The sequence below is a fragment of the Phodopus roborovskii genome, unplaced genomic scaffold, assembly GCF_943737965.1.
Source record: "Phodopus roborovskii unplaced genomic scaffold, PHOROB, whole genome shotgun sequence".
In the NCBI taxonomy this organism is placed as follows: domain Eukaryota; kingdom Metazoa; phylum Chordata; class Mammalia; order Rodentia; family Cricetidae; genus Phodopus; species Phodopus roborovskii.
This window is the reverse complement of record NW_026125537.1, coordinates 2,384,829-2,401,696: the sequence shown is the minus strand read 5'-3', so window position 1 is coordinate 2,401,696 and position 16,868 is coordinate 2,384,829. Positions and strand designations below refer to the sequence as shown.

The 16,868-nt window shown below is 46.3% G+C and overlaps 1 protein-coding gene across 2 annotated transcripts in view; it reads right to left on the bottom strand.

Moving 5' to 3' along the window:
• Nucleotides 1-10,949: 10,949 nt before the first annotated feature.
• The window catches only part of Il17rd (interleukin 17 receptor D), a 56,954-nt gene continuing 51,035 nt past the window's right edge, over nt 10,950-16,868 (bottom strand). The window contains exons 11-13 of one of the 2 annotated variants that reach the window (XM_051176743.1): nt 16,203-16,387; nt 12,822-13,758; nt 10,950-11,908 (exon numbers count right to left, since the gene is read on the bottom strand). In XM_051176743.1, the coding sequence (XP_051032700.1) occupies nt 11,796-11,908; nt 12,822-13,758; nt 16,203-16,387 (1,235 nt within the window). In that variant the 3' untranslated portion in view covers nt 10,950-11,795. The remainder of the gene's footprint in view (nt 11,909-12,821; nt 13,759-16,202; nt 16,388-16,868) is intronic. The other variant, XM_051176744.1, reaches the window with a different exon arrangement.

Genomic DNA, 16,868 nt, shown 5'->3' with positions numbered 1-16,868 from the left:
GGCGGGGCGGGGCGGGGCGGGAGCCTAGGAGGCCGGGCGGGCCACGTGGGCGGGAGGCGGGCCTGGGACCCCCGCGGGGCAGGCCTGGCAGCCGACTGAGGACCGACTTCAGACTTGGAGACTTGCAGCGAAGGCTGGGTGCCCTCGCGTCTCACGGCTGGCCGTAGGGTCCCTGGAGGGTAAGAAAAGGACTGAAAAGTTCACTACAGCACAGAAGAGCCGGTGGGGGCGGCTCTGGGTCGCGATCCAAGCTCATGCACAAGTGACAGAGCTTGCCCTGGAGAGCTTGGACCCGAGTCTGAGCCTGGAGCCTCCACGCCCTCCGCTAGGCTTAATCTTGGTCATGCTAGGCTTTGTCCAATTCACCCTTTCCCTGTCTGGAGATGAAAATGGAGATAGCATGGACACAGCAGGTTCTCAGTAATCGAGGGGTTTGTAAGTAGGTGCTGGGCACAGTAAGAGTTGCACCAAGCCACCGGTGGCCTGGGTCACCCATGAAGAAATAAACGTAACAATCTAAATAAAGCTGGTTTTGAAAATTAATTCATTCAGTATCATGTAGATACTGAATCCTAGATAAAGCCAGCCCTCATTTATGGATATGGGCCCTTGGAGTCTTGTAAGACAGAGGAAGAGCTGTGGCCCAAGGTGCTAAGATGCCCGGGGGGCTGCTGGCTAAGGCACAAGGTGCTCTGAGAGTTCCTAATGATCCCTGCCTGAGCACTAACTGCCACCCCCACTGGAAAGGACTCTTCCAGTAAGAGTCAAGGTTCCTGGTGGCATCCCTGGCTAGAAAGAAGTGTTCAGAATTTTCTCCCAGCCAGATGGACATCTCTCAAAGCCACTGTTGCTGCTTGCTGCAAGCTCTTGGTCTCCCAGTGCTGGGCAGTCTCTCATTGGGGCCAGAAATAAAGCATCTTGAACAGACTCCCTTTCGGTCCACTCTGGTTTCAAGAAGGCTCATTCAATAGAACCCCAGTGGTGGTCAGGAAACTGCATGGTACTCCATTGCCCAGGGCAAAGTCCATGTCCAAACCCTTGCCCTCAAACTTTCCCCCAAGAAACTCTTACCCTACCCTCCCTTCGAGGTGGAAAAATCCCTCTCTGCTGCCAGCTGTGGTAATAAAGTTAAACAGTGTTAATTAAGCAGGGGCTGGTGGGATGGGTCAGCTGTTTTTGCAACTGGGCTTTGGTTCCCGCCACCCACACCCTGTTTATTATAACCACCTGTAATGGGGGACTGATGCCCTCTTCTGGCTTCCTTGGTTACTTGAATGCAAGCTGTGCATGCACATACAGGCGCGTGCACGTGCACGCGCGCGCGCACACACACACACACACACACACACACACACACACATTTTTTTTTAAATTAAAAATACTAACTAAAGGGCCTCCACTTGGTTACTGAGAGCTCAGGAGTTTTTCCCACCCACACCATCACACATGATGGTCTTCCCATGCAGCCTTATCAAAATTCTCTTTCCATGAGAGTTAGTTTAACAGTTAAAGAAGAGTTGGAAACCAGCTCAAAAATGATTTTTTTTTTTAATTTGAATGTTTACTATGCACCATGCACTGTGCCAGGCTCTTGAGAACTGTGGTAAATGTCACCCAGGCATATTGATTCTGGGACCTCACTGAACTGATGAGCGAGACAGACCCTTAGCAGGAAGGTAGGGGTAGGACATGGCAGAAGATGCTAGAAAGAGGAAGTGCTGGTAAAGGCTGTGGGAAGGAGGCCTGGACTGTGTCTGCCCTGATGTGGCAGGGGTAAGCCTGAGAGCACAGAGCACATGGCTGGAAGGCCACAGATGTGACAGGTGCTGAGACAAGGCAGAGGGGGTTGGGGGCTAAGCTGAGGCATCAGATCTTGCCCTCAGAAAGGCTCAGATGTCAACATGTGGTTTGGAGGCATTAATCTAACTGTTGAGTGAGAATGGATGCAGTGGGGAGTCTCCTATACAGGGCAAAGTCCTGGGTTTCCTGTTTCATATGTCAGGATGTCCAGAAAGTGAATCACATACGCAAGCAAGACATAAGAATAGCAACACATAAGATCGCCCTACAAGAGTTTACAGCACTGGGGACTGAGCTCAAGCCTTATAGATCCACTGAGTTATAACTCCAGTCCCTCTTTTTGTTTGAGACAAGATCTCCTTAAGTTACTTAGGTAGTCCTTGAACTCATAATTTTCTGCTTCAGGCTCCTGAGTGTGCCACCAGGCTTGGCTCCCACAAGAGTTTAAAATACAGCTTTCCCTCATGTCTTGCTAGGCCCTGAGGTGGTGGCTGGGGAAAAGGGGCTTGGTTCCAATGGGAACATGGCAGGAAATAAGCAGAAAATGTATTGGACTATCTAGTCTTTAGAAACTGGCAATGGATCTCAGCACACGGAAGGCAGAGACAGGAAGATCTCTCTGAGTTTGAGGCCAGTCTGGTCTAGAGAGTGAGTTCCAAAAAGAGACCTATGAGACCTGTACCATCCTACCCCCTAGAGGTGATCACTGTAAGCATGTGTGTTTTTCAGTTCCCATACTTGTCAGCCTTTTTCTTTGACATGAATTCTTTTTTGTTGTTTTGTACCTGGGTCAGAACCCAAGGCCCATAAGTAGCAGGCAAACACTGTTCTACTGAGCTACATCTCCAGCCCACATAGGCTGTTCTCCTGCAACATGACTCCTTGACCTGATGTGTAAATGTGCCATTTTATACTCAATCCCACCTGTGGCTTTGTTCCTCATTCTCAACATCATGATAATGTTCAATGATGAGAACCTTTGCAGAATAAACGTTGATCCTTATTTCTGGTTACTTCACACACACAAAAAAAGCTCTGAAACTGAGACCCATACACATATTGGCTCACACCTGTAATTACAGCACTTGGGGGATAGGAGTTCAAAGCCTCCTGAGGTACATATGAGTTTGAAACCAATCTGAACTACGAGAGAACCCCCCCTCACACACACACACACACACACACACACACACACACACACACACACACACACACACACACACACACACACACACACAGCCCTAAAAATGGAATTCCTGGAAGAGACAATCTTATGCCTATAGCCATACCCTACACAGATACTCCCTACGCTTGTTTTCAGCGTTTGAAAATTATGGTGTAGCCTGATGATGTAACAACACAGTATGATGTCATCCTCACCTGGGGAATGGCATTGTCTGCAAGAGGAATGAAGTCTTGGTCTTATTGTTCAAGTTAAAGCAATACTCTGAAAGTAGCCACGGGAAAACTTCTATGCACGTAGGTCCTTTCTGCTCACCTGGGTTAGAGGAAACACAGGGAGCGCAGCTGAACATCTAGCAGGTTGCCAAAGCTGTACATAGGAAACACCTGGAGTTGACTCTCCACATTATGTAAATTTCAGAGCCTGTTGGGAGGTCAAGGAGCACTCAAGAGTGGCATGGCGCTTGGCACAGTAATAGGTATCCAACGCCTGGGTGATTTGGACAAAGCCCATGTGAAACTGTTTTCCAATCTGCACACAGAACCCCACCCCCAGAGAGAAACCTTGAGACAATACAAGCCATTCAGGAGGAAATGTGTGGCGGAGGCATCCACATGTTTCTGAATACTGGGACTCCTGGTCACTGTCTAGAGCCTGAAGGCAATTTGTAAAGTAAAGAAAGATAGTCTACTTCCCCAGGTAGCCTTTCTTTGTTTACAATTTAGTAACTGCTCACATGAGAAAACACTTCTGAGCAACTGCCACATGCTATGCAATTCCCTCCCCTTGTAGGGACTCAAGAATCAGGTACATTTTTACCCTCCACTGATATGAGTTAGCTTGAAGATAATGTGTTAGGACTAGATAGATGGTGGGGCAGTAGTAGCAAAGGTATCACTGCAAGGGTGGGGTACAAGCAGGTGTTTCAACAGCACATGCAAGGACCTGGGCAGGAGCACAGATATAAGGAATCTAGAAAGTGTCTGCTGTGGAGGAGACAGAGCAGAGGGGTCAGCAAGGGGCTATGTAAGAACTTTGGTATTCACCCCAATACCACTGGTTTCAAATAAGGAGCAACATCTAATCAGGTGCTCATCTCCCCTAAAGGCCATTTCCAGCTGCCCCTCTACACTGAGACAACAGGTCTGGTTTGGTGATAGGCCAGGCCCTGGCTGAGGAAGGCTTTGGAAGAAAACCTCACTTCACTGCACCTGCCCTGCCCCCTGGTGACCACATGTCCAGACACTGTGTACCAGGTTATATATACAGAATCACCTGGTACATTCAAACCTCAAAACACTCTTGCTTGGTTTAGGAAACTAAAGCCTAAACAGGTCAAGCCACCTGCCTAGGCTCAGAAAGACACCAGCAGATCGAGCCCTGAGTTCAGAATGCCAGACCAAAGCCTGAACTACCAATGCTAATAAGAAAAACACATCACTAACTTGCAGTCCCTCCCAGTGTAGAGGGACAGAACCTGCCCAAACTTGCACACAAGGTCAGGCATGCTACCTTCTCCCACTCCAAGTTCCTTTTGGCCTGGTCTCAGTTTGTCTTGATGCCAATCTCTATCCACTTCCTGAAGTGTGCAGTAACAGGACTGAGCCACCTGAGGTGACAGGCAATGAAGAAACACGTAAAGCCGGGGTCAGGTGGGATGGAAACTCAACGTGTTTATTTTATTCATCTGAATTGAAGAGGCAGGTTTCTTGAAAAACAGCTGAACAAGGAGCTGGTTTATTGTGTAACACTGAATACAAAGGGAGTTTTGGCTAATTTCAGAAGGGGTGCCATTTCCAGGGGTCTGAGGCATCGATTGGGTCCTTGACATGGCCTCAGTTGTGTCAACAAGACATGTTCACTCAGGTTTCCTCTGATCTCCACAAACCCCTGCCTTTGCTCATGTCTAGGGCAAGTGTGGTCATCTGAAGAAGGGACCAGCAGGAAGTTCAGAAATGTATGTCTATCCAGGCAAAAAGATGACTAGGAGAACAAGATTTACTCCCAATACTTAAGAGTAAAGAACAGCCACTTTGATTACTACTCAAGGTGCTTCCTGCCCTTTAATAATGAAGACGCTGTGAACTATTAACTTGATGTTATGATGTCTCAGTCCCTGGGCTGCCAATTCCTTATTTGTAACTTTAGCAAAGCTAGTTATCTCTGGGCCTGAGTGTTAATAGTGAGGGAGATTGCTGATGGCTCCTTCTTGTGTCAGGGGATGTGAGAAAAGGCCCAAGCCAAGGAAAGCCATCACTTGCTCCTCAACCTGACAGTTTCGAGTCTACCTTTATCTGGGTGGCCAGGCCTGAGCAGTAAGGTAGGATCTGACACTAGTTGTGTTAGGTCTCAAACCAGGGACAAAGGACTGAGGCTGAGTTGCCTATTAACATATCAAATGAGACACCAGTACCTGGCACACTCTACTCCCTACCCTGAACTCTGCAGCCCAGGGACTGGGCTGCCCTTACCCCAGTTGATCTTCCTGGGTTCTGTTTGTCTCTTGGTATCCTGGCTTCCTCCTAACCTCTTGGCTCTCCCCTCTGCCCTCTTCTCTTGTCTGCCAGTCATGCTCACTCCAGACTCTTCCCATATGCCTTTGCCTGCCTGTGTTCTCCCTTATATCTATATTGAGAACCCCAATCCCTCAGAAGCAGCCATGTCATTTTACTTTTTTCATTCAATAACTAAGAGCTTGAGCTTCAGTTTCTTTGTAAAATGGGGACAGTAAGATGATCCACTACAAGAGTCACAGTAAGCTAAGTGAGACCACACCCATGAGATACTCAGTGTCTGTCATCAGGGGAAAAGTACATCAGTGGACAAGGTGGACAGGAAGAATGTTTATGCCAAGGCAAGGGGGTATATGCTCTTCCATGGCCCACAGTGATTGCTTCAAAGTTGCTCTTTGTTCCTTCCATTCCCTCAAGTTAGCTAAAAAAAAAAAAAAAAAAAAAAAAAAAAAAAATACAAGCTGCAAATTCTGGGCACACCCTGATTTCTGACCCTGACATGCCCAAGAGTCCAACTTTGACCATTTGCTTATCAACCATTGCCCTCTGGCGGAGATCTCTCACTTTGGGTACACTGACAACTGCTGGGTGCTGTCAGCAACCCCTAAAGCAGGGCTTTGGACCCTTTCTATAGAAACTGGAGGTCTCCTAATCACAGGGTCACAGCACCTGCAGCAGAGCTGGGACTGGGTACCAGAAACTTACCTGGAAGAGTGCCTTACCTTCTCAGCCTCCTCTGTAAGAGGCCAGGAGCCCAAGCTCTGGAGACAGGACAGACATTCTGAAACAAGGAATCACTGCAGGCTTACCACAAAACATTTTATTTGATGCAGAAATTCTAAGGCACAAAAAACATCTTACAAATGTCAGCCATGACTTGCTATCATCTATTTACAGGGTTTTGTTCAGTCAAATCTCATCACTATCCCCAATGTAAAAATGTGGCACACTGCTACTGACTGTCAATGCTCACTATTCTGCCAAATCCCACAAAGGAAAAATTACAAGATAAAACAGAACAATGACACCAGTCATCATTGTGCCCAAAGCCCCCTCCTCCTCCAACACAGGAGCTTCCACAGCAAAAATATTTTTGTGTTTTAAACAGATAAGAAAAATTAAAGTTACTCTCAGAATGAACACTTTGGAGTTGGTATAAGTTTTTGCTGTCTAAATCTGACATGCTTCTTTGAGAGGAAGAGAATTTTTCTTTTAAATAACCAATGAGCACATTGAGTATAACCCAGTGGCATCCACAGAAAGCTGCTCCTTTGACTCTTTCTACAGGACCTATGTGACATAAATATTAGCTGTGCAGTTGGAACGATTTCTTCTGTCTGATTTCTGATTGTATCACTATACCACTATTGCCTGCTCGTCTGAAAGATAGAGCCCTGGTGTCTGTGGTCCCAGATGAATGTCAACAGGAGCCAAGGGGCAGGAAAGAAAACAATTGGCCAAAATTCTCCAGAGGCCCTTACTGAGGCATTCAAAGGGATTTATAAATTAGTCCCCAACAACAATGGAAAAGTGGCACTTAGCAACTCCTGGCCTTACCTTGCCAGAGGTTCTGCTGAGGTGTGCACTGTTTAGATAATATGATTCACAAAATAAAGGTAAAGTCTAGAGATAAGTAAAAACAGAACCCAACAGTGGAGTGCAGGGGTAGCTGCCACTCAAGGTAAGAGCTGGCCTTGCAGGGTGTCTTCAGATTAAATACATCTGGCATAGGCACCAACTGATTGCCTGTGGGAGAAAAGAAACTACACCACAGGGGCAAAGACTATCACCAAGAGAACATGGCAGGCACAACTCTTGGAATGCATATCAGTGGTGTGACAGTTCTTTAAAGGTGCCATGCCATTTTTTAAATGTGGTTAGAGCAGCCAGGCCCACACAAATTTCCCTGTAATCCTAACTGGGGTAGGGTTGTCAGATGGCACCCAAGTGCACAAGGCATCGGCATTGTTTGGGTAACAGAACTGAGTGTGAAGCTGAGACGTGTAGGATGGAGGGCATGAAGTCCCGAGAGAACAAGAGTTGTGAAACTAAGTGGGTGGGATTATTTACTACTGAAAAAACACCAGGGGATGACTTCACTGTGGTTTTTCAATACTGGGAAGGTGACCAGCTGTTCTTTCTCCTCTACACCCTAGACAAAAGAAAGCTGGTTTGAATTTCTGCAAGGAAGACATACAAAGAATTGTCCAATCAACAGGGAGGTTACAGAATCTTCGCTAAAGAGCCAGACTCTCAGCCACAGCTTTGTGTCTGGAACAACTCAAGCACAGCTTGTCTTAAGCACATGGAGGGAACGTGCTGGGTGATCTAAGCCTCTCCTCACCGGAACCAAAGCCAACCACTTTCAGTCAACCTTGCTTCAGCTAACTTTCACCCTTGGATCTAGAAAAGTAGTGATATGACATGGGTGAGCAAGCACCCATGGGGACACCTGGTATCTCAACAACAGGAAGAAATCCAACAGGAAGAGATGCACCTGTCCAGTTTCTTATATCACACCTGCAACAGAGTCCTAGATTACAGAAAAAGAGTGATGCCAAAACCCAGTGTGGGGTGTTATACAAGCCTTTGCTATATTCCCCAAATAAATTTCTCCTATTAATATCTTGGCATAAGCTCAGAAATGCCCCCCACATAAAAACATGATTTCTACTAGAGTTAAACTATAAAAGGCCCCCAAAGTCCAGGGTTTTAAATGCAACTGTTTCCTGGACAGGATACATCTGAATTTGAAACTGACAGCTGAGCTGCCTTTCTCTAGAGACATTATGAAATATAGAGACACGGATGCATTTCAAATGCACTCAGAATCATATTGATGCTGTGGGTCATGGTTCATGCCAAAGACAGAGGCATCAGGAGTTCAAGGCCAGCCTGGGATACACAGGAACAAACCACATGGGTATCTGTGAGTGCCACGGCCAGTATGAGGAAGTTAAAGAACACAACTTTAAGGAGAGGGTGGGTCCACAGAACTAAATTTGGGTTGTCTTGCTTGTCAGTGTTAGACATTAATAGCTTGAAAACTGGGAAAACCAGCAAACAGTGTCTGGAGACACTCATGGGATGCCGAGCCTTCCGAAGGCTTGACAGGGGTGCCTCAGTTTGCTCCAGCTGCCACCATGTCCCATTGCCTCTCTTGTAGGTGTCGTGCCACTCCTATTTTCCTTATGCCTGAGTACACTGATGCCCCAGAAGGCACAGACCTGCCAACTATGGGCAGGGCAGCCATCCCTAGCAATGGAAGAGAAAAGAGAAAGATGAGAAACCTTCACTTTGGTGTTGTCTACCTTTTCCCCATAAAGGCAGAATGTTCTCTCTTCTGTTGAGGTAGCTAGGGATTTTGTGTCTTCCTTTCTTTCTCCTCCAGGAACAAAATAACTTCCCTATTCCTTATGAAAAGCCCCCAAAACCCTGCAATGCCACAGTTTTGGGGGAATAGACTCCTATTTGCATACTTATATAAAAGTCAGAGGACCTAAGACTAAAAGTTGTTGAGAAAACCAGTAACAAAAACAATCACGTTGCCATGAAGCAGTAAGTGTGAGCTTCAATTGCATGTGAACTTGAACCCAGTCTACATGCTCCCATGACTTCATCAGCACTAAGACAGCCTGGCTTCTGACCCAGGACTGACTTCAATTAGCACTTGTCTGCCAATCAAAAACCTCAGATCCATCTGGATCCCTGGGCAAAGATGACTTCTGATTCCTTCTAGAAATCCATGTACCCAAAGCCCCAAGCTCTGCACCTGTGTAGCTGGGTGGGATCCACTGAGGTGGTTCCTGTTACTTGCCACCAACTGCTCAGACAACCCCTTCACCCCCATTGCTAGATTTCTCAGCATCAGACACATTTGTGGCATACCCACAGACACAGGTCAACAACTACCTCATCATTCTTGGCTTCCTGTGGCCCCGGCCTTACCCCGGCCTCGCCCCAGCCTCCTTTCCAGTGGACACCTCTCATTATGCACACACTATTCACTCTCAGACCTCCTTCTGTTTTTATACAGCATCAGAAGGCCCGTGCCTTGTCAGAACCTCTCTCTAATTCCATCCTACCATTTGTATTTTGTGGGGCAATTTTGATTCAAAACTGCAGCTTCGTTCAGAACAGACACTGTGCCTTCATCTGGAAGGCAATTCTCATCCCTAGCTCAAGTGATGAGGTGGAGGCGGAAAAGGGGTTGACTAGTAAAATTCACCTCATTGCCACTATCTGCTCACCCTGAGTTAGGCAACCTTATTGTACTTTCATCACTTGGCACATTAGAATCTGAGCCTTCTAATAGAAAACATTTGTAGTTCAAAAATTAAATCATACAATCACTAAATGTAAACTGAAACACCACCTCGTGATCCTGATGGTTTAGATCAGCAAAAGAGGGCTAAGATGGTTTCCCTCCACTTTCCTCACCTGAATCCACACAATGAGATCTCTGCCTGGGCCTCACTTAGCCCTCAGCCCAAAGCCCCTGCTGTTCTTAGCCAATCTCAGGAGGCCCCACATTCCATATGCAAAGCTGAGTACCATCCTAAAAGTGGTTTCTTTCGGGGTGGGCATAAAACATTTCTTGGCCTCAGTTTAACACACACACACACACACACACACACACACACACACACACACACACACTGTGATGTTCCCAGTGAACATTAGCAATTTCAGCCCACTGATCTCCCTCAGAGAATGAATGCCAAGACTGAGAATGGCCAGGGAAGTCTCATGGAGGTGGGAGCTCTGTCTGCTCAGTCTAGATTCCACAGTGACAATATGGAACAAACCCTCTGCTGAGAGGTCTGGTTTTACAGTGAGACTGTCTCACAGCTCACCCAGAGCAGCTGCTCTGTCCTCTACCAGAGGACAGAGGAGCATATTCTCCTGAGAAGCTGCCAGCTGCCTGTGCAGAACAGGGAGGGTACTTTCTTCTAAAATACACACAAACCTCCACCTCTTCTCAGTGAGATCAGAGGTTCCCTTCCCCTCCCTCTGAAAACATGTGTGCCTAGAAGGAAAAGCCCTGTCTCATCTCGCCTCTACCCCCACCTTGGGGTCTTTATCAGCATCCTCCTTAATGTTGATTCTAAATGGCTAAGGAATGGGGAAAATCCTTCACAGTTCCCAACCGAATGCTGAGAAAACCGACTGCCAAAATCCAACAACACTCGTGATAACAATGGAGAAGGATGCTCACACCAAGTGTGTCAGAATGAGAGGATAAAGGTTTCCACAGGAGACAAATGAGTCATTACATATATCTAATTAATACATAGCATGTGAAAAGATGTTTTGCCTTTGGAAAAAGAACTTCTGTACAAGAGTCATTCATGAAAATAGAATATTTACTTTTGTAACAATCTCCTCCTTCCTGCTTTCTAAAAGAAGGTTTGTCACTAGTCAAAACCACATCAGATTAACTGGCCATTACCTCCCACACACTGTTGTATTTTAGTATATTCTGATCTCTGACATTCAGGACATAGAGCACCAGCTGAGGCTGAAACCACAGCTTCCAACAATGTCGTCTAGCTGGGTATCAGTCCTCTATTTCCAGCCATCATCACCTCAGCTACAGAGCAGTAAATGTAACCCAGGGAAACTAAACAGACAGCTGTGGTCCCCACATGATGGCCACTTAAACCCAGGGAAGATGCCCAGGTTCTGGTATCTTCCTTGCATAGGATGGTCAAGATGGTCAGCGTGCTCCATGCAAGTCCATCCTGGTCAGCCATGTTTCCCAGCAAAACAGAGACAGTTGTTTCATAAAAAGTGACTGGATGGACACTTAGTCGTTGTCTGGACCTTTGACTCAAAGTTTAGTGAACACTCAGGACAACAGTGTAAGTTCCACATCAAAAGTGAATGGAAATATCACTTGCAGCACAATCTGGGTCCCAGACAGTACTTGACATGTGTAGCTGTAACGACGTTCAAAGTGCTTTTTCCACAAAGCATTTGAATTAAAGTTAGCCGAGAGGGGCTAGGTAAGGTTTGCAGAGTTCAGTGAAGTCAGAACAAGAAGTGCTGGTGCTTTCTCTTCTCTCTACCTGCTTCCTCTCTAGCTCCCAGAACAGGCTCCCATCACACAGCCAGCTGCTGCCTGATCTAGCAGACATGCCTTGTAGAGCTCCATATGCTTTTGGGAGATGGGAAACGCTAGAGCAGAAAGGATGGAGAATTGGCCACTTTTGTTCCAAGTAGGCTGCACAACCGCAGAGCTGGGCAACCAGAGTGAGCAGCAGTTAAAGTGGTGTTGCTTAGATTCTTCCATGCCCTTACAAAGGGGCAACTGCTTGGAGTTCATCGGTGTATCTGTGGCAACCATGTTCTGCTTTGCATACCCCAGAGGTGAGAAGCTTGGAAGGGAGGGTAGGGGGGTCCTCCTCGCCTAAGGAGAAAAGAAAGGGACAGAGCCACACGGTCAGTGTATTTCACTCGTCCAGACCAAGCCATGGCTGGGATTTGCTTGTGACTTTGTACCAATGAAGCAGGCATCAGAGCCAGTTCAGACCAACTCTCCCATCCTCTTAAAGGATCTAGTCCCCTTTGTAGAGGAAGGAAGATCCCTCCTTTAGGGCCAAAGTTTTGCATGTGTAACTAAAATATTTTAAGTGTGGTAGATTCCCGAGGCTCTCTGGGGAAGAGCCCTCCTACCTGGAGTGCTGTGTAGAGCTAGGATAGAGAATACTGCATTCCTGAACTTCAGGTTCAATATATATCAGGGCTTTGAAGGCAGTAGGAGGATAAAGGTAGCAAATGCTATGCATCCCAGCAAAGACACAATCCCACAGACCCTTACCCAGTGCATGTGTTTTGGTATTCCAGTCTTTTACCAATGTAGAAAGGCAATGCAGGGCTCGTGGGATGTCTCAGAGTTAGGAGACTGCCACCAAGTCCAACAACCTGAGTTTAATCTGGGGGACCCACACAATGGAGAGAAAGAAACTACTCCTACTATTTATCCTTTGATCTGCACACGTATGCCATGATACATGCTCCATCCCTGTGTGTGTACACACACACAAAAAAAAATAAACATAATTTTTTAAAGGCAACACCATGTGTAACACAATGGAGGGGCCAGCCTGGTTTACTTAGTGAATTCCAGGACAGGTAGAGTTACACAGAGACCCTGTCTCAAAAACAAAACCAATAAATAAATAAATGAATAGGGAATAGGTGATATATATATATATATATATATCGAGAGAGAGAGAGAGATGGATTAAATGATTAGATTGAAGACAGATATATAGGTATGTAGATAGAAAAAATGAGAGCCCAGTTCCAAGGCATCTTACCTAAACCAGAGGAGGAAGATACACTCTCAGTCAGGGAAGATGTTTCCATTTGGTCAGGGGAGAGTCCTTCCATCAGAGGCAGAGACAACTCTGATGAGGGCACAGAGGAATCATATATGCCTGAGTCCCGTGGCATATCTGAGGGAATGCTAGCTTTCCCTGCAAGCAACAGGGGCTGCAACACAGGGCCATTATCACAGATGGTCAGGGCCTCGGTGTATTGGTCCAGGCCTGCATGGTGATTTTCCAGGTGTGAGTATGAGTCAGCTGACCTGGTGGCCCCAAGTACAGAAGTGTCAGATTTTAGACAGAAGTTATTCTCTGGCCCTGGTTTGCTTATGACATCATTTAAAACCAAACCTGAGTCAAACTTCTCCAGGACCGGCTCCTGGTAGCGCGCAGCGGGAGGATGGAAGGGTATAAACTGCTTCTCGAACCAATCAGGCGCCTCATCAATAAACTGGTGCATGTTGCAAATGGCAACATACAAGGAGCGGCCAGACTTGCTCCGGAAGTAGTTCCTTCTGCTGTGGTTTCCTGGGTGCTGACCCAGGCCCTGCGGGCTGTGTTCTCCTGAATGCAGATGGGAACACAGCTCAGGAAGGTTGTCCATGAGCTTATACTTGGTGCTCAGGTCCAGGACAGAGGGGACATCTCCTTCACAGGAATAATCAAAGTAGACAGCGATAAACTTGCTCAGCGCTGCAGATGAACTCTGCTTGGCCTGGCGGAGCTTCTCAGCAATGGCTGTCACGGCCACTAGGAAGAGCTCCCCACTGCGACTGCCACCTCTACGTTTGTAGTTCTTATCTACGAAGTACTTCATGCCTTTAGAGCACACGACAATGGTGAACTGGGACTCGTGGATCTTCTGAATGACCCATTCCTTCTGCCCTTCCCTGCAGAGGCTGAAATCTTCCCAAAGGTCCAGAACCACCTGGAAAGAGGATAGATCATCTTGCTGCTTGTATTAAGCCAATGCTCAGAGAGAAGACTGGAGAGACAGTGAGTGAGGTCCCATCATCCGCCCTTAGCCACTATTATCAGGGATATGTGTGCATGTGTGCACGCGCGCACACACACAGGAACTCCCAAAGCTCTGTGGTTAGCAACCACATTCACATGCCAGTCTTCCTGAAGTGCTTGCCATCCATGACATCATTTTGTTAACGTGTTGGTTGGGTCATTAGCACTGCTGCCCCACAAGTGAAGAGACAAGAGGCCAGGGTTTTCAGTGACTTGCCTAAGACACCTTGAGAATGTCCTCGTGGAACCCACAGTGTGACAGTGACAGAGAGGACAGAATGGAAAGGAGCTCAGAATAGCGTGTGTGATATAAGGAGCAGAAAGACCCTGGGGACAAGGCTCTGAAAAGAGGAGGTAGGTGGTGATCCCAGAGTGTAATGAAAAATAGGGCTTGGCTCTGGTGCCAGGGCCATTGATGATGACAGGCGACTCACATGCAGAGTGTGACTGTGAAAGAGGGCCTCTGTGGCCATGCTCACAGACTGCTGCTTAGTGTGGTTTTCCTGGTTAACCCGGCCTGGATTCAGTGTCTTTCTCTATGGTTTCATAGAGGTCTACAATGTCATAGCTGTACAAGGCCTGTGAACCATGAGGGTTGAGGATAGGAGGTCAAGGGAAAGAAAACCAAGTATGTCTGATCCTCACAAAGGGTTCTACCATTCAAACTACTTTCATCTAATACTGTAAGCAGCATTCCTTGACGACAACTGTAATGGCACCATTTCTCCTGTAGCTCAAAAATTAATCCCTAACAGCTAGCCACAGATTATACAGGGAGGGGCATTCTGAAAGGATCTTATTCTCCTGTTCTAAAATGGTACCCAAGGAAAGAAAGCCCCAACATCCAACATCTGTTGAAAAGAATACTGAATCATCTCAGACTTTAACCAACATTATGCATTCAAGCTAACTGGGTATTTTAAAAATATATGGCCTCTAGGTATATATATATTGTATAAATAGTTCTACTAATCTTTTGATATGTATTTTGTCAAATCACATGTGGCATGTTTTACAAAAGTGTAAAATTCTGTATAGGTCTGATTTCATCTTAATAAATAAAACATAAATGTTTTAAAATATATATATATATATATTCCTATTTCAGACTGAGCAATCACAATGTGAGGTGTTCTGATAATCAGGAAATCATCAGAAATGAGCCAGCCCAGCACTAAAAAGCTTAACAACCTGAACTAACTCAGCTACGGCACGTCAATTTTATGGATGATGTTGTAGTTATTTAAAAAAAAAACAAATTTCTTTATGTGCAATTTCACCTATGTACAAAAGAACAGGGCAAAAATACACCACTTGTGCCTGTCCTATCTGAACATGTCAGGCCACTGGCTACAGTGGTGGCATTTCTCAGCAGCTATTCACCAGCTAAGCTTAAGACTTTGTCCCCCAGGAGGAAAATTCCATCATCTTGTAAATACATCTTATTAACAACAGAGGGCACTCTCACCAAAGAAATGGGCCAACGGAATTGCAAAATATCACATGATTAGTTGCTTTTGTGACAAACAGGGTATGCCTTCCACGATAGTTTCAGACTTCACTTTAAAAATGAAACATCATTATTTACAGAAAGCTACATGTTAATAGTTGCCTCAAAAAGAGCTAAGAAAGCTAGGCATGGGGGCACAAGCTTTTAATCCCAGTACTTGGGAGACAGGCCACGGACCTCTGTGAAACATCGGTCAGCCTGTTCTACACATGAATTCCAGGACAGCCAGAGCTACATAGTGAGATAAACCAAAAGAAGGGGGAAGAGAGGGGGTGGGGTGGGGCACAAGAGGAAAAGGGGGGAAGAGGAGCAGGAGCAGGAGAGCTAAGAGACCAGCATAGACATTCATGCTTGGTAAATTCTGGAGTCTTCTCCTTTTACTTTCTGGTTCTCTAGCCACTGCCTTCTCACTGGTTTTTTCTTTCCATGACATCGTACCACTCAACTTTAGGCCTCCCAGACTCCAAGATCCCATTCCCATCTCAGCAAACTCCTTCAGAGAATTGCCCAAACTCCTAAAAGCTGTCTTCTTTGACCTTCTCTCCCAATGCCCCACTGACAATCTCACATTCTGGCCATATGTTCCATGCCAGGACACTCTTTTTCAGCACTTATGAAATGTCCTACCATGTGGATGCCACTCAAGGGTTTCAAGCAAGAACGGTTATATGAAACATTTACTGCTTGGTGACAGAGAGGACAAACTCAAACTAATTCTGATTTGGAAAGAGTTAAGGCAATGGGCAAAAGTAGGTTTCCAGAAAGTATTGGAGAGGAGAAGGCATTGAAGAGGAATATGGAGCTTATATCCTGCCCAGGGTAGAAGAAGAAACTGTATTCCACACCTCACAGCCACAGAAATCCTGGAGGAAGTAGGCAAAACACTGGACCACATTCATGTGATTCTGGCCATCTTTAGTGGAGTAGCAGAGAAAAACCTTGGGCCGTGGCTGGAACCTGTCCCTCGGGAGAGCCGCAGTGTATGTGGAGGACTCGGGGCTTTCTTCATCTAAATGTGAATATATATTTTCTAAATTGGGAGAGAAGATAAGGTTGACACTTATAAACAAAGCTTTGTCTTTTCCCATATGACCTGGGTCTCAGTATCTTCAGGAATGAGCGGCTAAGCTAGGGCACAGTACAAGAGTGATTCTAGCACTTGGGAGGTGGAGGCAAAAAGGTCAGAAGCTCAGGATCATTCTCAGCTACACAGCAAGCTGGAGGCCAGCCTGGGCTACAAGAGATCCAGTCTCCAAAGTAAATTTACCAAAAGGAACAGCTGACGTCTCCATTTACGGAGTCTCTGGCCCTCCACTCCACCAGCCTCAACTTGCACTGTGAACCAAGGCAGTCAGTTCCTGCAGCATCAGGAAGTAAAAACACAACTGGTATCGACAGAAACTGCCCTTGGATGTGCCAAGAAATGTTGCAGCAGCCACTGCCATCAGAGAAGTGCCAGCGATGGCACTGGCAATCAAAGCCACTAAATAAAGCATTAGCAGAGGGAAGGA